Source organism: Thermobia domestica, chromosome 11 (genome assembly GCF_964235325.1).
Source record: "Thermobia domestica chromosome 11, izTheDome1.hap1.1, whole genome shotgun sequence".
NCBI classification, from domain to species: Eukaryota; Metazoa; Arthropoda; class Insecta; order Zygentoma; family Lepismatidae; genus Thermobia; species Thermobia domestica.
Genome location: NC_137464.1, coordinates 57,618,325 through 57,645,138, shown reverse-complemented (window position 1 = coordinate 57,645,138; position 26,814 = coordinate 57,618,325). Strand labels below are relative to the sequence as shown.

General features: G+C 32.4%; 1 protein-coding gene across 5 annotated transcripts; it reads left to right on the top strand.

Annotated features, from left to right (window-relative positions):
* Positions 1-20: 20 nt before the first annotated feature.
* Positions 21-26,814, top strand: LOC145663571 (aldo-keto reductase family 1 member A1-like). 5 transcript variants are annotated; one of them, XM_081729680.1, is made up of 8 exons: positions 21-107; positions 1,759-1,889; positions 10,932-11,096; positions 11,937-12,140; positions 15,584-15,831; positions 17,440-17,602; positions 20,512-20,603; positions 26,691-26,814. In XM_081729680.1, exons 2-8 carry the CDS (start codon positions 1,824-1,826, stop codon positions 26,719-26,721), a joined length of 969 nt encoding a protein of 322 aa, XP_081585806.1. In that variant the 5' UTR covers positions 21-107; positions 1,759-1,823; the 3' UTR covers positions 26,722-26,814. The 5 variants fall into 5 exon arrangements, with proteins under 5 accessions (XP_081585806.1, XP_081585805.1, XP_081585803.1 ...); XM_081729679.1 differs by lacking the exon at positions 21-107 and adding an exon at positions 143-374; XM_081729677.1 differs by lacking the exon at positions 21-107 and having other exon boundaries at positions 1,008-1,889.

Sequence of the window (26,814 nt, the reverse complement as noted above, 5' to 3'; positions counted from 1 at the left end):
TGAAAGTGACGTCAATTCAACTGAATCGAACGCAAGTCGACTAAGTGTAAACGCCCCATAAGCGAATTAGTTCAGGGCGAAGCCATGCGCCCATCCGAGGGCCGTAGGTATGTAGGGAATAGGCTCGTCAACGATTGTTAGTATGCGCGTAAGCGGGGGTAGTGAAAATACATGATTTTTCGCAGTGATATGAGTTCCTAAATCACTTGTAATGGTTTAATACTAGTAACTCTCATTGCAAATAGAAAATACACTGTGTAAAAATACTACGCTATCAGAAAATAATATCTAATAACTTATAGTCATTTTTCATATGCATACCACCGTACTTACCATCATATACTTACCACTTGCAATGATTTTACATTAATAGGGTAATCCTACAATTGTAATAACTTACTATTTACTATTTAATTAAGTTGCCTGCAAAAAATATTCCTTATAAACTTGTCTTTCTATGCATTGTGTTCAATTTCACCCGTGAATTTTGCAAAATGTGGTATACCTAAACTTAACATGCTTCAAAGGCTCAATACTTTTTAGACGACCTGATGTATACTAAGCAGCCAAAACATTATACCACTTTAAAAGCAGAATATTATTAAAAGTATGTATTAATATTTCAATTAATAATTTTAATTATATATAGGCCTACTGTACCGTACTGGTTTACTTTTGACACAACACGAAATAATTGTTCAAAAAAATATAATTATTTCACTACATTCCTTCTTATTGTCCACTAAAACATTTGCGATGGGTGACATGAAAATATCTCACTTAGTATAGATAAAATTCACGGGAGTCGACAGAAGTAATTGCTGAAAAATTACAATTCTCTTACGATTTGCGTATAAATACGGCTTCCGGATTATGACATTAAAAGTATCGTGCAAGAAAGCACAAACCAACTTGTGTTAGGTCACCACTAAAAAGCACGAATGCTATCTAATCGAGTCAGAGTAGGGCGAAGCTGGGGGACCCGCGGGGTGCGTCCGAAGGAATCAGGTGCGTCAGCAATGGTGAGAATTCGCGTAAGCAGGGATAGTGGAAAGAAGTGAGTTTTTGCAATGATACGAGTTTCAATAGTACTTGTCATGGTTTCATACTAGTAATGCTCCACTTGTAAACACAAAACACAACTTCTGTACAGAAATACGCTGCCGGTAAAAATTAGTATCTAATAGAGTCATCTTTCATATGCACTCACTTAATTTATCCAATTTAAAGCACTTGTAATGATTTTACACTAGCAACTACACTTGTAATCTTAAAATACAGCTCCATTACTTTGTATTTAATTCTGTCACTTGCAGAAATGTGTTCCTTATAAATATGTCTCCTTATGCAAAGTACTTGGATTTTATCTGTAAATCTTCCAAAATGCGAAATGCAAAACTACACTAGCACCATAATTACATATTTAAAAACCGAATGCAACAATTTAAGTTTAATTTTCAATATTTGGTAAAGCATTTGCACTCAAGGCCGTGTTTTACACGCCATTTCATCGTGCTCTTAATTAGAAAAAGACATTGGGAATTATGTTTGTGAAAAACACTATGGATTACGTAGCTGAATTGTATTATATTTATAAGTATACATTTATATAATGTTACTGCACGACTATTATTCTTCGTCAAGATAAATTGATGATTGAATCTATAAAAACTATGTTTTCTACCTTTGTTTTGAGAACCATAATACAGCTTTGTCGTTATAAATGTAGTGGATTTTCGTATTCGCCCATTCTTCCAGGAAGAAAATACATTTTTGTTGGTGCGTGGGATCGTTCTACACAGTTACGACAGACTCACGGTCGTATGAAGCTCTATGTTGAATTTCAAAATGGAATTTCAATGCCAATACTTGGTCTTGGAACATATTTGGTAATATATAGTTATGTTATCTAGTTTTTTTATCTAGTTTTATCTATATCTATCTATCTATCTATCTATCTATCTATCTATATATATATATATATATATATATATATATATATATATATATATATATATATATATATATATATATATATATATATATATACAGTAGAGCGTCGATTATCCGAACGTCGGTCAACCGAACGACCGCTTAACCGAACTGTATACTCGCTCGCTTAAAGGATTTTTTTAAACGTTAATTTTGTGTACTGTGTGTATTGTTCATGCAAAATGCGTATGTAATATGTACATATTTTTGTTTAATAAACTGTACCACATACTATATATTCCTACTAAAGTTGCCTTTGCACGTTACTTTGTAATACTTAAAGGCATGCCTGTTTTTATGAATAAATTTACTGTACAGTACTTCTTTTTGGCAAATAAACATGTACAGTTCGATTATCTGAACAAACCAGTTTTCCGAACACCCATGTCCCCCAATTACTTCGGATAATCGACGCTCTACTGTATATATATATGGTCATTTGGGGCAGTACCGACACTCTAAGGACATTAGCACTACTACAAGATTATAATGAATTATTAAAGAAACGAATTATATCCCATGGTTAAATATACTATTTCTACTATTTGACAGATACAATATATGTTACACAAAAACGATGTGTGGCTGTGGAGAAATGAGAGATGAAGAACTGTCGGACTTCTCCAAATCTATGGGGAAGACCGACAGGTTGTTGGGGTAATACCGACATCAATATTAAAACCTTACGTAATACTTGTATAATAGTGTCACTAATAATTCCACAACGCACATTACTGTTCATGTGCTTTAAACAAACATGAGAACCTATATAAGTTTAGAAATGTAGAATACCTTTATTTACAGCTACAGAAAGTACTTAAAAAGGCATTTATTCCGAAGTTGGGCGTCCGCTTTCTCCACGTTTTTTCGCTGTTATCTCCTTTGCACACTTTCTACAATTTGTTATTAGGTTCATTAATCTGTGCTCTTCACAAACTTTTGTAAAATATTTTGCTCGTTATCAACGTACTGCTTCACAAATGTTAAAACTGTTAGTTCATTGCCCTTGTACATTCGCCATGTTGATAACATAAATGCTCGTTTCTTTCCCACCATGCAACTGTTCGGTTACCTTGCGCCAAGTAGTTCCCTCCGCTCGCCGTATAGTCCCATGTTGATAACCGCTTATACCTAACACATAAACAGATTTTTCGAGACTCTTATATATTATCAAGCACACAAACGATCAAATTATCCATATCTTTCCTGTAAATTATAAAAATTATAATATGTTAAATGTGAGCTAGTGCAGAGAGCACAAAAATTCTCTACTTCATGAAAAGTATTTGTTATTGATTGTATGTTATCAAGGCATGGTTATAGATTAAAATATAGTGTTAGCTTCATATATACGAAAGAGCAAACATTATACTCATATTTGTCTCAGATTTCACATTGTTGACCTCGTTAAACCGCTGAAAATATTTCGTACATTGAACCCAATCAGCGGAATCACTTTTGCCGTAAAACCAACCTCGGCAGATAGCACAATACTTTTCTTCTTTTGAGTTTTGTCATTTTTGTTAGTGTTTTGCAACATTTTTATGTATCTGCACATTCTTTTATGTGTCACTACCTTTTGACTTTTCTATTTTACTATTTTTCTGTGCAGATCTTAAAAGTTTGACACTATTGTCCTTCGCTTTACAGTAGCACATCTTATTTTCTTCGGTGAACCCATACCCGTTTAATATAATTAACTTTTCTTCTAGTGTGTGTTCATCTTCTTCAGCAAATGTTGTATGTTCACCAAAATGTTTCTTGCAGTTAACTTTGAATAATCTGTTACTTAATGTATCCGAGGGACTTCAAAAGCTCTTGAAGCAGTAGCAAGTAACATTGCGTTCTTTACGGCCTCTATGGCTACCAGGGCATTTTTTAAGCTACCTTTCTGTACCCAAATGGATACCCAGGCCCAGCACTTGGATACCCAGGCCCACTAATTTGGATACCCAGTGCATTTCACAAATCTAAATTACCGGAAGAGTACTTGAACAATAAATTACTTGAATTACTATACATTTAAAATTACTTCAATACACTTTGGTTTTGTGACTATATGTATTAGCTTTTATTCTACATTTAAAATTACTTGAATACACTTTGGTTTAGTGATTATATGTATTATGATTTCAGCTGGAGTAGTAGTCTGAAGAAGGAAGTGATATACTTCCGAAACTGTAACATTTCTAGTTAATTTATGATAGGTATAAATTCTGTGGATAGGTATAAAATTGGAGAGCTTCATTCATGAAACTTCAGATATTTATCTTTTCTTCGTTTCGCCTACTCATTGGTCTACCTCGAGATGCTAACACTTTCATTCTACTCTAATACAAAGAAAGTTAATAGACTGATTAAAGAGATAGAAAGGTTGGAGTCAAACTTTCACATGAGTAACGGTCCAAATGACGTTTGGTCTATATACTTTTTTAAAATAGTATCTGAGAGAAGATAACAGAAGAAAACAATTTGTAATTTGGATATTTAATTTTTATAAAATGGAATTTTTACATATCTTTAGCTTACAACATTGTTTTGGTTCGTTGCAATTAAGATATTATTTCTGATAAAGTATTGTGAATAGAACTTTTACACTTTTGGGAAACACTGTCTTGCGACAATAGCCAGTTGTGTCCCTGATGTGGCAACCTTAGATCGTAAACGGCCAGATGTAGAGCGAGAAGGAGCTGCTGATTTGGAGTGTTGACGCCGATGGCTTTTTAGTGAAAATCTTTCAAAGCCAGGCTTGTCGTCTGTCATCTATAAGATAGGCCCAACATGGATATTGTGATAAAAAGGCCTTGTGTCCATCTTAAACACAAACTAAATACAACTTTCTTAAAAGGCTGTCTATAATCTTTATCATAAATTAACTAGAAATGTTACAGTTTCGGAAGTATATCACTTCCTTCTTCAGACTACTACTCCAGCTGAAATCATAAATAATAAGGTAATATTATTTATGATTTCAGTTGGAGTAGTAGTCTGGAGAAGGAAGTGATATACTTCCGAAACTGTAACATTTCTAGTTAATTTATCATAAAGATTATAGACAGTCTTGTAAGAAAGTTGTATTTAGTTTGTGTTTAAGATAGACCCATGTGTTAGAACATATTTGAGGCTAAACTTACTTGTCTATTGAAGAGGGGGTTATGGTAAATAGGAAGGAACTAGAGTGACAGAATTAGTTAGGCTCGCCATGTTTGTTATGTTTTGCTGCTTACATGTTTTCTGGAGACACTTGAATATCGAGTTTCCTAGAATCCATTTCCGTTTTATCGAGAAGAAGCGATCACACACTATTTTTCCTTGCTTAGGCTGGGTTATGTTGAGTGCATTGATTATACATTCATAATTTTAAGTCTTTATTTCAGAGGCCTGTTGAGACTAGCTTTCAGCTAGTGCTGAGCTAGACCTGTTGAGACTAGGTTTCAGCTATTCTTGAGCTACACTCGTGCATTCGTAATTTGGTTCGGTTTCCAGAGATTCCCAATTCTCATTATCGCCCAATTCCAGTCTTCTATAACCGCTGCCAGGTTATAGAAGGCTTTTTGGGGACACTCTGTATATTTCGTCAAGACAGTGATCATTATTTTCAATTTATACTTTATTCTGCAACGCACATAAGTCCTTTCTTGGTGGGAATTGCTTCTTTCCCACACAATTGGACAAAGAAGTCTTTCATCGTTTTTTCATATATATATTTAAAACATTGCTTTTGCTGAGAACATTTCAGTTAGTGACTAACCATTTCAGTGTTTCTCCTTGACTCATTATATACACAGTATTTATTCTGCAGTTATTTGGAACTGAATTAAGTGCTTTCGTTAATCGCTTATGGAAACATTACAATAGATTAGAGAAATACGGGCTGACCAGATGTTCAGCAACCAAAGTGGCACCAGCCTCACAATTTTCGCAGTTCGTTATCTGTACTTTCTCACGCCAGTGTTATCGCCGTGTCTAGTGCATTATAGGCAGTTGACTAAAATTAACTTAAATTGTTTTCTATATTCTGTTTGTATGTGCATACAGGTGAGTAACTGAGTGATTTTTGAAATGAACTGCCAACACTTTTCCGTTGACCATTGCAACCCGTACCTTGAGCATGGGTGCTCGAGGAGTTTGACTCCAGGTCTGGAAGCCGTAACTACACGCATCGCGTTGAGCTTTAGATACGACTTATTGTGAAGGGGCACAAGCTATTTAGCCGGTGAAGGACGATTTCTTACGGCTAGCCCCAACTAGTGAAATCCCAGGTCCGCAGACCTTGTGCGTTTAAAAAGTTATATACGCGCCCTCCAATATCAGTATTCCACTGTGGAGATCTTCTTTTCGTTTATTTGCTGAAGATTCACCTTTACGCTGCAGGACTGTTCAGCGTAACAACTGGATTCATCGTGGGACGATCCAGACAACTTTCCCCCAGTGCTAACCCCCCAAGTGTGTCAATGGTGTGTGAGAAGCATTTGTAGTGATATCTGAATTATAATCATATATATATAAAGGGCTATATTGCCCGAAAAGGGCAAAGCGTGATTTCAGCGACTAAAATTGTTATACATCCTCAGTGTTCAGTGTTGTATCCATTCCTCTTCGCTATTTCTTTTTCAAAATAGTGTTCTAATAAATAAGTATAGTGTCATTTAATTCAGTGTGTTTTCGTTGTTTGCATGAGTGATGTTTGTGTGCGTTATGGTCTGGATGACCGTCTGATCGTCCGTGAGGTTTTCGAGACGAGACACCCGAACCTCTCGGCGCCTAATGCTCATCTCATTATTGAGACCGACGAGCGATTTGGAAACAGTTTGTAACCTTTCTTGGAGAGGTTCTTCATCGTCCTGTCCAGGTAAGTTAAAGTATCAGGAAGATACTTATTGGTAGTACCACGAGCCACGGACAGCGAACAGAACTACAGGCGGTTACACTTCTCAAAAATTATCTCTTTAACCTAACCTGTTTTATCCTGGCCTAACATTTCCTGCCAATCACAAATTTCGTGTCTGTTATGGATAGGGCTAATATTGATAATTGAGATATTTTCAGGCAAATCTTCTAACATAATTAATAGGTGGCATAAACTTGTAAGAAAGTAAGGAATTATCCCTTAAGCGTAAAGGAGTATTTTAATAAGTACACAGTTACATTCAGTGGAGGATTTATGCCGGCGGGTAAGGGGGCTGAGCTTCTCCAAAATTTTAGGATTTCTATAGAAAACGAATCAAATGTTACTCATAAACCTTCAAGCCTCTCACCCTAAAATTTTGTGATTTCTAAACACGAAGTATTCCTAAGAAAAGCTCCTACCAAAATATCTTTCTAAATCTGTCGCTGGTTACTTTTGTGCCCATCCTCTTTTTTCCTTATACTCAGATATTAGAAACTCTAATACTCAGATTATAGTCACTGTGTACTTTTCCGTTTTTCTTTAGCTTCTTAAATATTACCAGAAGCTTTTCCTTTTCTTTAGTAATTTTACGATCAGTGAAATACTATAAAATGATTGAAAGTTTGCGACGATTAAATTGTTAAAAAGAATCCCTTATGTCACAAAGCGTAACAAATTGTAAGCCTTTCTCATGCTCTGTAGCGTTTGAATTTTGCTGTGTGTATCATGGACCCTTTTGTCCCTGGATACCCAGTAGCGATTTCTTAAAAAATGCAATGATGGCTACTGACATTTTGTTCAAATTCCAGGAGCATCTCATGCAATGGAAAAAGGATGGGGACATTCTATTATCTATATATTAATACTAATGTAGTAATTTTGATATATAGTTATTAAAAATCACAACAAAAGGGGAAAATAAAGCATCTGTCGAACATGCCCCAAATGTGAGTTTCAAAAATACCACGAATGTATATGTAGCACTTAACTATATTTTATGCAAGTTAAAAACACTGCACACTGATGAACCAACTGCCTGTAATTGCACAACTTTCAGCTGTATGCTGTCCACCATGGGTAATGAACAATACAACTTTTACTTCCAAACAAGAGCTTAACAAAACAAATTAGGGGCGGATCCAAGGCGGACTTCTGGGGGGAGGGCGGTGGGTTGTAATACTGCTACTTAAAGGTACTTTTAAGAGCTCCATACTCTGGGTTGGGTTTTATTTATATATATAAAATAAGTTTCCTCTTCTGGGGGGCAATCGCCCCGATCTCCCCCTGGATCCGCCCCTGAAACATACTCAAATTTTACAATCACTCTTGACTTCTCAAGTATCTCACACAACTTATTTCATAAATTTAAGCCTTTCTCGTCAAATTAGTCTACTTATTTTTAAACTTTTACAGATATACATTCCATACACCCCACAGTTTCACTTAGTACTGATTACGCGAACATCTACACTTCCATTCAGAATTGACAGTGTTGTAAGCTTAGAAGTGTCGGTATTCCCAGCTTTCGGCTGCTGGGGACCCTAGCCCCAGACCCTCGCATCTCTTAGGTATCAGCATTTGCATCAGCAGTGAATTTCGTGCATTTGTCCTTAATATTTCCTGAATTTGGCCAGGTGGAGGCTTCGCCCCCAGATCCCCGTCTTTGCTCGGTGTACGGCCTCGCACCAAATCCACAATGTTATCGAATTTCATATTTCTTTTCCTATTTCAACCATCTAAAGGTTAAGATTTTGTATCCCATGAAAACGCCTTTTGAGTTACATGTGGGAATTTCTTCATCCCCCGTTAGACCCCTTAAAAACTAAAAATATTCACTTTTAGCAATTTTTCTGTGGGTTAGTCCCGAAAAGCTACAATCATGTCAAATTTAATCATTATAGCCCTACAGGAAGTACCCAATAACTTTAGGGTGTAGAAGATATCCCATATAAATAACAAAGGAAGAATTTTTCAGTTCCCCATAAAATCACTTTAAAGTTGGAAATTTTTATTTTTGGTGATTTACTTGGGTAACGATAACGAAAACGTACAATGCAAGTTCATATTTCAATTGCAAGTACCTAAAATATGAGATTATAGATAAAAAAAGGTCCATTTAAATAACATGGAGAATTTCTTTATCCCCCCCCTTTAGATACCCTAAAAATTAAAAATATTCACTTTTGGCAATTTTTCTGTGGCTACAACCATGCCAAATTTTAACTTTCCACGTCAACCGGAAGTACTACTTTATTTTATATCAGTCAAGCGATGATGATGATATACAATAAGAAGTAACTTGTGCGTTTGAACATTGCTTATGACTGTAGGTAACCTATCTAGTTCTAATAGGCTTGCAGAAATTGTCATACGATTTATTTATTTAGTATATTTCTGTATCAAATACAAAACTTACCAACTTAATGAAAACACATTTTAAAAATTACATCTTACACATACCAGGCTAATAAGGCATTAAAGCACCTTTCGCACGCAGAATGGCTTTGATAGAATGTGGAATAGATTCACAGGAATCGTGAATGATAGTAAGTTTAATAGTATACAAATCCACTTGCAGTGCATTATTTAGTTCCTTGAAGCAGAATGAACGGCAGAAATCTGTGTTGGATTCGTGTCTCCAAAACGGACTACATACATTCGTCTTCGCGGATTGGACGGGCCATGCGACATGTTTCACTGCATCCTGATGTTCCTGAAACCACGCCGCAACAGCTTTGCGCGCATTTGTGCTGTATCCACACGAAAATCGAGGGAAAATGTACAAAAATGTACTAAATTAGGTTAGGTTAGGGCAGGTCACCATATTCCTGAAGTGCCTTTCGCAGCAGCTTTTTGCCATTGACATTGAATGCCAGATACCCTTTTTTCACAGTGAAAATAATAATGTTCCTCGTTTTTCCTTTAGTTTCAATTCATTTCCACACTCACGACAAACTGTTCACCTGTTTATACCTTTGCCACAACCTTGATATATACGCGCGATTTCCAGACTGCCTTTCCCGCCACTAAATCATAACAAGTGTACCTCTCCGCCAAACAGTCCCTTCCGCTCCCAAATACAGTGCCACTTCCAACTTCAAAAACAACCAACAACAACCATCTTCTTAACTTCAACTATTCCCCTCAACTGACTTTCACTCACTCTTCCTCACAAACCAAAATAAATTATCCAATAAACCCGATAAGCTTTCTAAAATTAATCTGGCGATACAGCAGTTAACCCGCTTTAGCTTTGTGAATGAGAGCATCCTGAAATATGGCGTCATTGCCCGGAAACAACAACTTGAAAAAAGCATGCACATTACTCCTAGATGGCGACATGACAACGGTCAGTGACGCGACCGGTAAGCGTCAGCAGAGAACCCATTGAAAACCAGGATATTGAAGCCCATAGCATCAGAGAACCTCCGCTAAATTTCATGTTTGTGTAGAGATTGCCGATTATACGCTTCTTTGGGAGTTTGCCACACCCAAACACGATCCGTGGTTTGAAATAAGGTGAACGACGACTCATTTGAACATATCACATGTTTCCAGCCATAAGTGGTCCGTGTTGCATATTCGTAACACTATTGGCGTCATGCTAAAGCATCATGGCCCCTTATTAGTAGTTTCGCCCAATCTCGTATGTCCATGTCATGCAACTCGCGACGGATTGTGATTGTCAACATAGTTTGTGGAACGTGCCGTTTGAATTTCTCCGACACAAACATCGCAGTCACAAAACGGTTGTGACTGACAATCCGCTCTAATTTCCGGTAGATCTGTCACTGGGAGTTTTCAAATATGCAAATATTCGAAGTTGCATCTTTAGTTTGGCAACTAGGTAATAAATATAGATGTTAGCAAACGCGAAACGAGACGATGTGCATCGTTATTAATAATTGAACACTTAAAATATGTTTAATAAATCACCCATAAATTACACGTATATGTTATTTTTTCTATGATACAATGAATAAGAACATTGATAGAAGTAATGATATTCGTAAATGTTCTTTTTTTTATTATTATTCTTTTACGCTAGGCTGAACCGGAGGTAACAGAAGATGTAGTGGGATTTGCTTTGGAGATTGGATATCGCCTTATTGATACGGCGTATTTGTATCGAAACGAAAAGCAAATAGGAAATGCATTACAAAAATGGTTGATTGATTCAGGAGTCCGTGATGAGCTATTCATTGTGACAAAAGTACGTTTTTGTTAGATCGTAAGATATATTTACACCATTATAATATATTTGTATTAACAAGAAGAATGGCGTTCATTCCTATCAGTTTTATTAGCTTTACACAATTTACATTTTGTACTAATATGAAGTAAATGTTAACTAATTTAAAATGTTAATGAAATGTTAAAATTATAAGGATGTCAGTCATTTAATTGCAAATCATAGGTGAAATTACCTCCAAAGTACCGTAATACTTATATTTATGATGCATTCTTAATTAATATATACATGAAGGTTTATCAGTAACTTTTTAATAACATATTTGAAAATATGTTTATGTTAGTGGGTGATATAATAAGATAATGATACATTCGGACAAGGATATACAACTCGAATACATGAGAAAAACATATAATTAAAAATATCTGGTCGTTCCAAAGACAATACTTACATTTGCAGAATTTTCAGAATTGAGAGGTCTTTCCGGCAAATCTTTATGTATTCATCAGTCCATTTATAATGACGTTTTTAAGTGTTATATGTTATCTCTTGAAGGTAGTTTTCAATTTAAGTTACTAGAAAAATTCATATTTGTTTATGTCTCTGACAACACTACATATTTCTTATGGTTCGTATATTATTATTTTAAATTAATAATGTTAAATTATTAATTTTAATAATAATTCAAATAATTAAATTAATAATTAATAATTAATAATTCAAATAATTAAATTTAAATTAATTATTTGTATTATTAGTTTTATCATGTAAATGTTTAATTGCTACAAATTCATAATGTATTTATTTGAATATTAACTTTATTTTTATATCTTCTCAATGAGTATTGTATTCAAATTTTAGTTACCTTTCATTGGGAATCGAGCAGAGCATGTGGAAAAGTTTCTTAGATTGTCTCTTAAAAACCTGCAATTACATTTCGTGGACTTGTATTTGATTCATTCACCAATTGGATTTGAGTATCGAGATGAGAGTACTTTGTTTCCTCGAAACAGTGATGGTTCTATTGCTCTAGATATGGATACTGATCTTGTATCTCTGTGGAAGGTATTCATACTTTTTTTTAAAAAAAAATATTTCTTTTATTTAAATAACAAGGCAGTTAAAATAGAAAATCATGTTAGTCTGGCTTTTCCATCATAATTGAAGATTGATTCTCCAATTAATCTTCTGTGATGTGTGATTATGTTTTCCATATTGACTTCCAGTTACTATAATAAATTTATTTTTATTTATTTATTTATTCACTTTCTATTAGCTCCAACGAGCTAACGCTCACATTAAGTGGCAGTGCAATACCATTACGTATATATTTGAATAATAATAAAACATGACAATATATGCTTGTCATACACTAAAAAGAGACAAATTAAAGAAGTTAAAATAAAGAAAAAATACTAGAGACAACGATGGAAATAAAGTACAATTGTATATATATAAGAAAAGGAAAGAAATAGGCATTACTAAATCTCCATCAATGCACTAAGCAAACAGATACACAAATACAGAAATACTAATTGAAATACAGAATAATTAGCTATATAACAAAAATAAGTAGGAAAAAGATGAATAGGATATTTTGCATATACACACAAAATACTCAAAACTATAATAGATATTTAGTATACTGTGTAGGATATAGAATTTGAAAATATACAGGATATTTTCCATATACACAGAAAAAAAAAACGAAACAATAATAAAAATTTAGAATATTGCATAAGATATTAACAAGAACAAATATATATGAAATACATGAACAGGAACTTATATAGTTATGAATTATATATGTAATTCACATTAACAACAAAAATATCATATAGTGATAGTTACTCACAATCAGCTTTATACTGCTCCCAGCAATGCTGTATCATCTATTTCTTAAATATATACTCACTACAACAATTTTTAAATTTATCTGGAAGATCGTTATACGTTTGCAGTAGATTGTATTTAACACTTTTTGGGTCATAACTAACTGAGTTCATTCTTCTAATATGTAATGCGTCTCTACGTATTGTGTTCATGAATAGCTTTATTTTTAGCTTCAGATTACCGGTAATGTGTGTCTGGGAATTTATAATTTTGTAGATTAAAATACTTGTTTGAACTTTTGTAATTAAATTTAATGGTAATATTCCCGAGATCATGTGCAAGCTTTTACTGGAATATCTGGGAGGTAATCCATACATTGACATTATTGCTTTGTTTTGGAGAATTGCTAATTTCTTTATATCTGATCGCCTGCCATTCTGCCAGGCGAATAGAATCTCGTAATCCATGTAAGATACTTGTGAACAGTTGGTAATTTTCTTTTTATAAGCTTGTAGATTTGTTTTATTTTAGTTTAAAAAATCAATATTACGAATGTTAAAGTAAGATATCTATGAACAATTAGTAATATTGTTTTAGATTTGAGTTAAGAAAGCAATATTTGGAATGTTAATGTAAGAATAGTTGTAAAGAGTTGATAATTTTCTGTTAGTTTAGAATAATATTTTGAATGTTAAAGTAAAATACTTGTGAACAGTAGGTAATTTTCTTTTACTTTTGGGTTAAAAACTCAAAAATTTAAATTTTAAATACAATTTTATTTTAAGACAATATTGTTTAACTATTAGCAAATTTTGATTTCTTCTAATCTTTAACGCAGATTTTAATATTAATTACTATTAGATAAAATTTTACTATATTACAAAATTTTAAGTTATAAGCTACAAATTTGCAATGAATATAGCATATTAAGTTTAAGTTTGGTATTCGTCAATATTTTTTATTTAACTTCCGAATTTTCGATGGGAACCTTCATCATCATCAATGATGATTAACTTTTCTCAAAACATCTACTGCTGTAGTAAGCAAATATCGTGAAACCAATCATATTTTGATAACTTTAGACTAACTTCTGTTAACGTTATTATTATTATTATTATTATTATTATTATTATTATTATTATTATTATTATTATTATTATTATTATTATTATTATTATTATTATTATTATTATTATTAATAATAATAATAATAATAATAATAATAATAATAATAATATAAAAAGTCAAAACAAAATTGTCTCAATGGAAGTTTGTAACAAATAAAGAAATTTTAACTGCTGAATGTTTAAATTAACATTGTACATTCCACTTGAAAGTTAGAAATACGAGTGTACTTAACTTGAAATCACTTGTAACTTAATCAAAATGGTGCAGGCTTACAAAACTGTAAGCTTTATAGGATGTTCAAAATGACGTGTTGAAGTCAACTTTAGCTTCATCAAAATAATCCAGAAGTATTTCATGTTGATCATCTTGATAATCAAGTTGATACTTCAAAGTTTAAGTTAATATTTAAAATAGTTCTTCAATTTAGTTTCTTGAGAATAATATAGTATATGTTCGTGATTCAAACTTAAAAATAAATCAATCTCTTCCTACTATTTATAAACTCCAACTCTAGACTAAACTCTTCTAGCTGAACATCATTAGTCTACAATATTACACAAAGTAAGAGATACAAGGCTAGGAAAACAAAATTAAGCAAATTACTATAAAAATGTTGATATAGTCCCCATAATGTTTATTAAGAAAGCATGCTCTTAAATAACGTTGTATGGAAAAATTTACAATATTTACAGAACTTAAGAAATAGCTCTCACTCGACAGTATAAAATCAAAGTGTTGTAATATAATCACTGTTAGTTTATAGAGGATCACAAATATTACATTATTTATTAGGTCTATACCAGATTCTCAGCATTAACTAAATGTGCCACAGTGGGTTACAACAATCTAGATTTAACTTTGCATGCAATATTATGCATGCATAATATTCAACTACATGTGTCTGTCATTGTATCTACTCGTGGTTCATAATAAATAAATAAATAAATAATAGAGTACTCTTATACTTACGGTTCCAAATAATAGCATTTGACTTGTTATTCTTCCAATCTCATTGAAGTTCATCAGAGGAAGGAAAGTGGTTAAAACAAAGGATTGAGTAATAAAGAGGATAAAAATGAGAATGAACTACAGAACCACGTATTATGGTAGTCATCAGAAATATTTACATAAGCCTCCCTAAATAGTGGTCAGCGACTAGAAGTTCTAAGAGAACACTTGATAATCATAGCTTTCTACATAATATGTAGTACTTTCTTTTCTTCTTGTTTTTCTATCCTTTCTAGCTATTCAATCATTCCGTTTAATTTTTCATTTCCTAAAAGAAACTATAGTTGACTTCAAAGTATAAGAAATTAAATACTATTATTTGGCAATTTAAGAGCAAGTTCTTTCCCTGATGATAACGTTCTCGTGCTTTTTTATGAAAATATTCATATCTGCGCACCAGACTGCTGAACTTCAATATTACTGATAAATAGAATTTTTACAAGTTCTTATTTACATAGATTTAGAGCTTCTAAATATGAGTAACAGTAAGTCGATGTACAACGTACATACATAATTCAGACTGAGTTATTTAATTTCAGGCCATGGAAAAACAAGTGTACGCTGAAAGAACTAGATCTATAGGAATCGCAAATTTCAGCATCAGCCAAATAGAACGAATCATGAAGATAGCTCACATACCACCAGCATGTCTTCAAATAGAACTCAATCTGTACTGTCAACAGAAACCTTTGCGAGAAACATGCAAGAAACATGGAATTGCTGTTTGTTCATATGCGCCTCTAGGTTCAATAGGAAGAAAGATACTTCATAAGAAGAAAGGTTTACCGTAAGTGGCAGGTCTTTCGTTAAATTGGAGTAGAATAAAAATGGAACAGAATACTATAGTACCGATACTTTATTCATTATTAGAGAACTATATCTTGCAATAAGTTTTATCAGTATTAGTTAACTTTTGTCTGTTATCAGTCTGTTATTTTAGTTAACTTTTTTTTTATATTTTATAATTATAGTGTACCCTCTAAAACTCTTTTACTACTACAACATTATGTGGGCATGTTAATAACATTTGTTTCAGATTCTATTAAATGAAATTCACAAACGGATATATCCAGTAGCAGGTCAAATAGCTTCTGTAGCTATATTTCTTATAACTCACATCTCTTTTGTTTCACGTAGTTTGACAGGACACTTGTATTCATACATTATTATTAATATTCATACATATCTAGTACACATTGTTGCACGTACAATTCTTTTTTATATAAATTAAACTATTATAATGACATTTTTTGAAAAAGCTGGATACGGTATCCTAAGTCTAAAATATAACTGAAAGTTCTAACTGTTGTCTGTTGTTATTGGAATATTGTTTTAGGTTTTGTAGAAGTAACGTAAGAAGCTTCCGCAAAGGTAATAGTATTATCTGTGAGAGAAAATTTCTAGATTTACAAATATCGTCCTCTGTTACAGAAGTTTTTGGAAATGTTCTTCTACTATCCAACTGTATAATACTTGATGCAGACGCTCTCTTCTTCTGGATAAGTGTCTCGACTAGACGCCGGGTCTCGCCGAAAATTTTCAAAAAAAAACATCCCTTGCACACTGTAACTCTGTTCCCCTGTACGTCAATATTATACTTTATAGTTGAATGCCGAAAATGACTGTTTCCATTATCATTTCGAACGCTTCTCCTTCGAGGTTAAACTCCCAATAGTTTTCTTTTACTTCTTTATATAAATGTGAAAACAGTGAATATTTTGATAAAACGTTCTATTTAAATTTTCCCAATAAACCGAAACATCTCTTCTTCTTCCTAAATAAAAATAAATAAATGATGACAATAAAATTTACTTCACTCAAATGCTAAAATTTACTTTCTTATTTTTGCAAAATGGTAGATTAATTACCGAGCAAAGTAGCTCAAGTGATATAGCGTTGGCTTCACAAACGGGAGGTCGTGGCTTCGATTCCCGCTGCCGACCATCCTAACTTTGATTTTCCAGGGTTTCCCTCAGTCCTATTAAGCAAATGCCGGAATGGTACCTACTAAACAGGCCTTGGCCCCGTTAGATATCCAATATAAAATGGCCTCTGAGCTGTATCTGGTGATTGTTAAATAACTAAATAAAATGTCATCTTAATTCATATTTTAAGATAGCAAATTGATGAAATATTCGTCCTTGGCAATATTAGAGTTTCATAAAACTGTTAGAGCCTTGAAGAAGGAGATGGAATATGACTGCCTATTCGATTCCCATTTCCTACAAACCTGCATGTTCAAAATATATTTTTATATCAATATGTTAAAAGTAGTAGAATAAAATTTATACTCTTATACATAAAAATATTAAATCAACATTTTTATTTATTTATTTATTTATTCATTTTTGAATTCATCTAACAACTGTTGATCTTATCTTTTAATCTATTTCAGTCCTCCCAAGGTTAATGAAGTTTTGCGAGATCCAATTGTGTGTATGCTTGCTAGGAAATATGAGAGAACTCCTGCCCAAATATTGTTGCACCATATTGCACAGAATGGTATTGTCGTTATTCCGAAAAGCACTAATCGTAAGAGACTGAGGGAAAACTTTGAGGTGTGTAATTGAAAATTTCTAAAGAATGCCCATGAAGTAAATAGTTTACTGAAGCACATTATACCCTTCTTAGATAGCATCTTTGTAGAAAGTGATAAAAAAAAAAGTAGTTTTTTTTTTTTTTTTTTTTTTTTTAAGAATTCATTCTATGGACAAATTGTTAAAGGTTTCTCAATTTAATAAGCATCTGCCAAATAAATAAAGTAATACAGTCATCCTCTTCATTACGTGAATTCATACTTATAAAGAAATTTTCGACTTAAATAAAATTTATTAACGGTACTTACACCTGAAGTAACAAGTAGTATGATCGTGGTAATTAGTTACTTTACTATCGTTGAACTGTTACTATTGAGTTAGTATTGAATACGGTTCTGTATCTATTTATGAAGCATTCTCTACAATTGAGCATAATTAGATAATAAATAATTGCTGAGCAAAGCAAACCAATTTTTATCATAAAACTAATATCATGTAACAGTTTCGGCAACTGACCGTTTTTGGTTTATTTGTGTATTCTGTAAGGGCATTGGCTGTCAGCTACCAACAAGGTTACAGAAATGCATTAGCTGTCTCTTAGTATTTAATCTGTTATTTTTTATGTAGATCATAGTGTCTGATGAAGCCAAGTTGGCGAAACTGTTACACGATGTTAGTTTTATAATGAAGATAAATTTGCTTTGCTCAGCAGTTAGTTTATTATTTAATTATAGCATATAACAGACAAAACTAGTAAAATGGAGAATATTATGTAATTAAGTATTGCATTGCAGTGTTTTAAACAATAGATTTCCATACTTTTTCATACGTATAGTTTACAATAAACCTTAGGTTATGTCAAAATTTCGCTTTATGTAAATTTTGATGCACAGAATCCTGGAACGATCTATTTACATGAATCAAGGACAGTCTGTACTACCCTGAATTTTAGAGAGAAAATTTGGAACTGGAACCCATAACTGCAACATCTGACATGACAGGGTTTGGTTATTATCATAACGCAGTAATTGCAGTAGTAATTATTGTGTTATACTATTAGTTATGAAAGGTATCCTCCCTATCTATAATATATCAAATTCTAGAATAGCTCTAAGTATTACCCCGATTCATGACAGGAGTGTTACTGCCAGAATTGTGAACAAGTGTTGCGACTAACAAGAACAAAGTAAAGATAATCTAAGTTGCTCAAAAATAAAAAAATAAAAAAATAAAAAAAAACAATACCAAGTAAACTTGATGTACATATTGTTTCTTTATTTAAATATGCTCTAATTACAGTGGTAATAGGGTGGTTATTTATTTATTTACTTTTAAGTGTTGTACGATTAAATAACAATTAATTAACATACGTTGACAACTTGAAAAATAATATCTTGTTATGTACAATTGCAATTGATAAATTCTTTTGACAGACTACCAAAATGCATTAAAATAAAGTATATTTAAAAATTAATATATTTATACGACCAATAATTTCTTTCCTTGTGTTGTTGCGTATAAAGTATTGAAAAATTGTTGCTTGAAATTATGAGAAGTAAATAACTTATCTATTAAGAATACACTAAAATAATTTCATCCCTCTTTCTTTAAAAGACGTTCTCTACAAACAAGAATCAAATGGGGTGTTCAGAGCACAAGGGTTTCAAGTCCAGTTAACAAAGTTGTGAGATAACGAGTTGTGTGCTCCGTTTAAATACATGCAAAATTGAACATTGTTTTACTTACATTATAGAAATTATTTACAATGAATCTTTTAAGCACTGAAAAAAGCATCAGGTAGATGTCTTAAATGTGAAATATGTCCAGAGTGATCAAAAATGGATTTGAATCCATCTTCATGAACTGAATGCCCAAAATGTTTGTTGATTATTTGAATACTACACATAATCTGAGTTCAATTTTTGCATGTCATTAAATATTCATGTTCATTATTTCAATTAGATTTCAGTGTCTGCTCCTTGAATTATACTTTTTCATGTTTTAGTGCCTAAACATCAGTCTCTAATTATCATGTTTTCTTCTTAACAATTAGTTAGAGATTGAACCGAAGAAAAAAAAAAATAAGAAGGAAGTGAGTGACCTCCTTTTTATTTTTTTTACGCCACTCTTTCCTTGCCATGAGATCCCCTTCTCTATTTCACTGGAGCAAACTTGATATCACAACTCATGGAAAACTAATAATTGCTATCTAGAGAATCTGTAACATCTATTCTTATATATGTGTTTTAAGAAAATCAATTATTCCATCACATCTGAAATAGTGTGTACTTAGAACGGTTGTGTGGTAGCTAGTAAAAATAACATAGGAAGATTGCTCTTTAAAATTACAATGGCAATAGGTGATTTACATAAAACAGTCACTGTTAATAACATTTTGACAAGTTCTCATAATTGAATCACTTGTATTTAGTTTTCAAGACTTCAATTTTAACAGTCTATTTTGCCTGAAAAATTGATTATATACTAAACTTTCTATCATATATATTTAAAACAATTGGGCTAAAAAACAATCAAGCTATTTCTGAAAAAAATATAGTAATTGTAGGTAATTTTCAGGATTATAGGACTATGTGCAAGCAAATTATGTGCAAAAGTCATATCCTGTTTGTGTTTGTTTAGGACCATATTCTTTTATCTGTAAGTTTAAGAAATTATATATTTGAAGTATCAATTTCTGATCATTTCTCTATTATGTCAAAACTCAAAGTTCTTAACTTAGGAAACACATTTTTTGTTGTGCTTTTCTTATTGCTATAAATGAGTATAAAGTATTTTAAGATAAATTTCTTCTTCCTTTGTATCAGAAACTTCCATATGGAGATTATAGTGGACCATTAAGATAGCTTTCCTAATGGAAAATATCTAATATTTTTATACAAAAATATATTGCTTTTGTTTCTTTGTAACAGATATGTAATTTTCAACTTTCTGTAGAAGAGATGAAGCTGTTAGACAGTCTTGATAAAGGGGAACAAGGAAGAACATTTACGTTTTTCACATCGTAAGTAACTGGATAAAATTTATTCGTAATTATAATGAATTATCAGAATTTGTTTCAAGCATTTGTAATTTTTACAATTCGTTTTTTTTCTCTCTCTCTCTCTCTGATACGGCTACTTCTAAGTAAGTAAGTAATTAACTCTATGGTCTATAGAACCAGGAGGTTCAATGCCACGTTGACAAAAGCTCGCTGTTGATCTCTGTCCTTAGCCAACTGGATCCAATTTCTACTTTATATTCCTATTTTTGCGAGATCCATCTTAATATTGCCCTCCCATCTACGCCTAGATCTTCATAATGGCCGTTTTCCCATTGGACTTCCAGTTAAAACTTTGAAAGTGCTCCTACTTTCTTCCATTCTGACTATATGACCTGCCCACCTAAGCCTCCTAGATTTAAATGATGACCCAAACAATGTTTGGTAAACGACGGCTATTTCTACGCTTCTATATTAATATTTTATTAACCAGCTGAATATTGAACAAGTACCATTAGTTACAAAAGTAGTGTTGTATTTAGTATCTAATATTTGATCAAAGTAACTCATATAATTTTGTTATACTAAAACCTATTAAACATAAACATTCACGATCTCTTCCAAAATTTTCGAAAATGAAGATTTAGGGGTATTAAGATAAAATGCTTGGGCTTAAACAACAATATAAGGACTGGGTTTTTTTCAGATCCAGAAAGAAGAAGAATTCGATATAAGAAACATCCAACTTCAGTGATTTTGAGAGCTAAGGAATTATTATGCTGATTAGAAAGAAAGCAATTTTCTGCAAATTAGAAGCAATCACCAAGTTATTTTCATACCTGAAAGTTGCTCCGTACTAACATCTTTGAAACTTACTGATATAATTAGCATTGCCAGTAGTATAGAGTGAAAGAAATAGGTTGTCACAACAAAGAATAATTAAATAGTCTGTAGATAATTCTGAAAAACATACATTGCAATTTGTCTTGGAATGAAACCACCTGAATGTGTTGCCAGCTTATTTTAAACGAATAGCACAAATTGCTATATCAATCTTCATAATACGATCAACACAGTTACAATTTACGACAATTAGTTCTTATATCAAGACACTTTGCATAAAACGTAATCTTCTCCAAAACAAAATAAAATTTTGTGAAAATCATCTTTGACTTTGAGCAAATTTCCCTGTGTGCTTTGATCAATAACTTAATCATATTTTTATAACACTAACTAACTCTATGGCTTATGGAACCCGGAGGTTCAATGCCGCGTTCACAATAACTCTCCACTGACTTCTATCTTTAGCCAACTGGATCCAGTTTCTACTTTGTATTCCTATTTCTGTGAGATCCATCTTAATATTGCCCTCCCATCTGCGCCTAGGTCTTCCTAATGGTCGTTTTGCGGTTGGTCTTCCAGTTAAGATTTTGAAAGCGTTCCTCCTTTCTTCCATTCTAGCTACATGACCCGCCCACCTAAGCCTCCTAGATTTGATGACCTTAACAATGTTTGGTAAATCGTATAAATTATGTAGTTCCTCGTTATGAAGTTTCAGCCATTCCCATTCCCATTTCTCTTGGATCCAAATATTCATCGAGAGGATCTTGTTTCCAAATACTTTCACTCTATGTTGTTCCTTAATAGTAAGCGACAATGTTTCACAACCATACAGATCAACAGGCATTATTATCGTTTTATATATTTTAAGCTTCAAATTCCTCGACAGAATTCGCGACGACAAGAGATTTTGAACTGAATAATAACACGAATTTCCTGCTTTTAGTCGACATTTAATTTCTTCGTGAATATGATTTTCGTCTGTTAATATTGATCCTAGATATTTGAAAGTATTCACTTTATCAAAAGTATTCGATATTTTAACGCTTAACATATTTTTATAACAGCCTTATCAAAAAAAAAGCACATGTAAGATTACAGAGCAATGAATTTAATTTAAGTAAATACGCAGATACAGAAACAAAAATACTTTAGATATTGTGCAAGCCAAAATAATAAAGCCACCTATAAACGGAGAATGAAAAAACTTTTGTACTACCTAGCATATGCATATGCACGTGTTTCACGTTAAATTAAAGGTCTATGTCTGAGTAATATCTGTTATATATTCGTTCGTTTTAGTGCAGGCAACATTTTTGGTTCTGAACGTATTTCGCACTTGTTCAAGGTTAACTTCATCAAAACAACCTTTACGAGCAAGACTGCAGGTGGTTGGTGAAATATAAAGATTTTTTTTTTTATTTTTTTTTTTTTTTTACATATCGGAAACGATAAGTTCATTTTATTGTTATATTTGTGTTAATTTTTCTTGTTATTTGTGCTTAACTATTTGACTTCTTTGGTTTAATAAAACTTAAGAAAAGATAAAGTAGTCTTGAATAAGGAAAAGGAAAAAAAAATCCACGGAAGCCTTAAGCAGAACTTTTGTCGATAGAACTCTCAAATTCATAGTAGATTCGCCATTGTCTTCTATTTTCCTTCCTATCTTTGCTACATTATCTCTATATATGATTATAATAATCTAAAAGTAAGATTTTCTTGTTATGCGTAGTAACGACCTTCGTGAAAACTAGGGTTGCCAGATCTTACGTTTTCCCATAAGTTTTACGTTAGACAATTTTATTTTCTCCGTAAAACAGATTTTCACGGAGAATTGTATTTTTTCCCGTATTTTAGCAAACACAATAAATCATACTCTTGGACATTTAAAAATACTTTTATACTTTCTTTTAGTGCGATTATTTTAATAGAAGCACTGACTTTTTATACACTGTTAGCAACTACGCAACTCAATGATATAAGATGAATTCAGAAAGTGCAACAGATTTTTTTTAATCTCCTGTTCTAGCTGGCACTCCAAAATCATGTTTAAGAATAATTTGTTTTTAGCTCTTGTCTATCAACGTCTATCAACATCGTCAAAATCATATCGCAGTTTCGATTGATTGTGATCTGCTGATATCTGGAATAGAAGCTACTGTGGACTAATAAAAGCAGAACATACTGATACCAGGAAAAGAAGCTACTGTGAACTAATAAAAGCAAAACTCCAAGTCGTTGTATATGATGATATGTCCTGCAAGTATCTTTGAATATATATATATATATATAAGGATGTGGGACTGTTAAGAGATGCAATCTTTATTAAAATACAGTCAAGAGGCAACAATGATTTGTATAATATACTTCGTCGTTTGGATTTGAGTATAGCGTCTCTTTCAGTACATGTGATTATATGGGACAAGGACCTATGGCTTAATCTGGAATCCTTAATTTGGAATCTACAACAAGCAAATTGTAAAATACTTTTTTTTTCGTATTTTAAGAGTTGCATTTGTTTTTAACGAAACTGGTCCAATTTCCAACCAGAAATATTCTACATTACTATGTGAAACCAAGTATGTTTGTTATATGTAAATTTTCAATATCATACGTCTTCCGTTTTCTTTCCTGAAAATCGTACCATCTTCCTTATTTTTTCCCTCTGAATAATGTGGGAACTCTATAGTTTCTTTCAATGTACTATAATCAAATAATATAAATGCGATTTCGAAAATAAATTCATTTATTGTCATCGGTTTTAGAGAATCCCACAATTTTATGTCAGCAAATTTAGGTCAATATCATTGTATTGCGAGCACTGATTATATTTGGAAAGAAATACTATAAGTAAACAGCAAGTACTCACCGCAAACCAGAGTATTCCTCTAAGTAGCGCTTTCGGAAGTCCCTGTTTCCATCTTCAGCTTAAAGAAGTTCGAAGTGAATTTAAAACATTCCGCCAGCTGGAAGTAAACACAAAAAGCAGTGAACAACAGTGAATAGTGATCAGTGAGTGCCAGTAACATGTGTTTTCTTTGCTATGTTTTAAATCCACTTCAAATTCTTTTAAGCTGAAGATTGAAACAGAGATTTCTGAAAGCGCTACTTCGAGGAATACTCTAGTTTGCGGTGAATACTAGCTCTTTACTTATATTTGTTTCTAAGTTTAGGCCAAATTCACGAGGTTTATCCAGGATGGAAGTTTTAAGGATCTGATTAAAACTCCAATGAAGACAAAGCTCAGATTGGGGATGGATGCAATTTTAAGTATTACTTATCACATGTTCTTAGGGCTGTAAGCACTCAACTTGCACTTTTCCCTTTTTTCTTCGAGAGACGATATGAGAAAAGAAAGTATTGACAACACACACACACACACACACACACACATACAAAACCATCTTGAATGCGAGATTTCAAGGGATTTACAACTTTCATGGTCCTTACATACCGAAAAAGCTATTTTTAAATATCTGTCCGTTAACACGGTCATTCGCCTAGAGGTCATATCGCACCAAATTTTCAACGTGTTCGCACCAAATTTTCAACATGTTCGCACCAAATTTTAAACTTAAGTTTTTAATAAGATTTCCTAGGGGAATGCGGGCTCAAATTTTCTTCCTACCCTCAACAATGTGGGTAATTTGCTGAAGGATAAAAATAAAATATTGCGATTTTCTCTAAAATGGCACACTAGTAAATTTGTTTATATATCATAAATTAATATTTTATTAACAACTCGATATTGTGGCACTAATCATTTTTCTGAAAAAAGAAGTCGACGAGGGATAGTTTGCTCATGTGGTGAGTTCTTTTGACGATTTTCTCAGAAACGATTCGGGCGATTTCATTCATATTTCATAAATAAATATTTCGCTAATAACCTGGCAACACGGCATAACTCATTTCTCCTGAAAAATCTACGAGGGATATTTTACTATTGGGTTGAATTATTTTTCGGACGATTTTCTCAAAAACGAATTCAATAATGACAATATGGTATAATTAATTTGTTCTGAAAAATTCTACGAAGGATGTTTTATTCTGGAGAGTAAATTCTTTACGGGCGATTTTCTCAAAAACAACTCAAGTGATGTTTCATAAATAAAAATTTCATTAGTAATCTCTTAATGTTTTGTGTATCACTTCCCGGTATAGCCCCCCATAGTTTTGACTATAGGCAGCGGCGACACATGTAATTTTGTTGATTCTTTTCATAAACAAATAGTACACTATTAACCTTAATATGTGTAATAAGTAATTTATTTATTTATTTATTTTTAATGAGAAATCCACAAGAGATATTTTACTTTTCGGGGTAAGTTTTGGTTGGGCAAAGTTTTCCGGAAACATTTTTTAAGCTAGTTCATATTTCACAAGAAAATTTTTCATTAGTAACTGCAGCATACCATGATTTAGTTTACGAATTGGAGCGAGAAATTTTAACGCATTGGCTGTACCTTTTATTTTATATGTGCAAAGTAATAATGAGCTGTCAATGATCTTGTACTCAAATCGCATAAAACATGCCCTTAGAGAGACCGTAGTAGAAAAAACACCTTTTTAGTGCCAATTTCGACTTATGATCAAAATTTCGAGAATATAGTATATTAATTTACTGAACTTGATCTAAATTGACTGTCCACAAGAACATTTGATTTTCTTCAAAATTAAACCATGGATTTGAACATATCGTAGCAGAAAAGCATCAATTTTATAGTTTCGTGAATATTGAGATTTCTAATCTGTAACTTTTAAACTACAACATATATTAATTTTAACCATTTTAATTTAAATTCCTTTTCCCTAACAATCTTGCAAATTCCTATGTATTGAACGCATTATACTCCACGTCAACCGAATTGATGTATGGCGTTAGCCAATAAGCTCGTAGCGCGTTGTTACCAAACCTTCAGTGACGAATCTAATCATTCATAATTGTCCACAAATACGAACAAAATCAATTATGAATGATTAGATCCCTCCCTGAATGTCTAGTAACAGCGCACTCTGAGGTTATTGTCTGACGTCATACGCCAATTCGGGTGACACGGAGTATAGTGAGTTATTACTTGCTAAGGTTTAAAATGTCAGACTAAAATAATCTAAAAAGTTGAACAAAGTTAAATCAGGTTACTTTATCTTGTGAGAATACATCCGGTGAGAATTGATTTTTTTAAAAGTATATTTATAGTGTGATTTGTATGAATGTAAATATCTATTTTTCATGTAATATTTTTTTTTAACTAATAATCTACTTTATTGCAGATTAACGCAGCATCCTGAATGTCCTATTTGAAGTTGCATAGCTACAAGACTTTGTAACAGCATCAGGAAAAGTTTTAAACGTACTTAAACCTAGCTACAATAAAAATCATTTTTTTGAAACTTA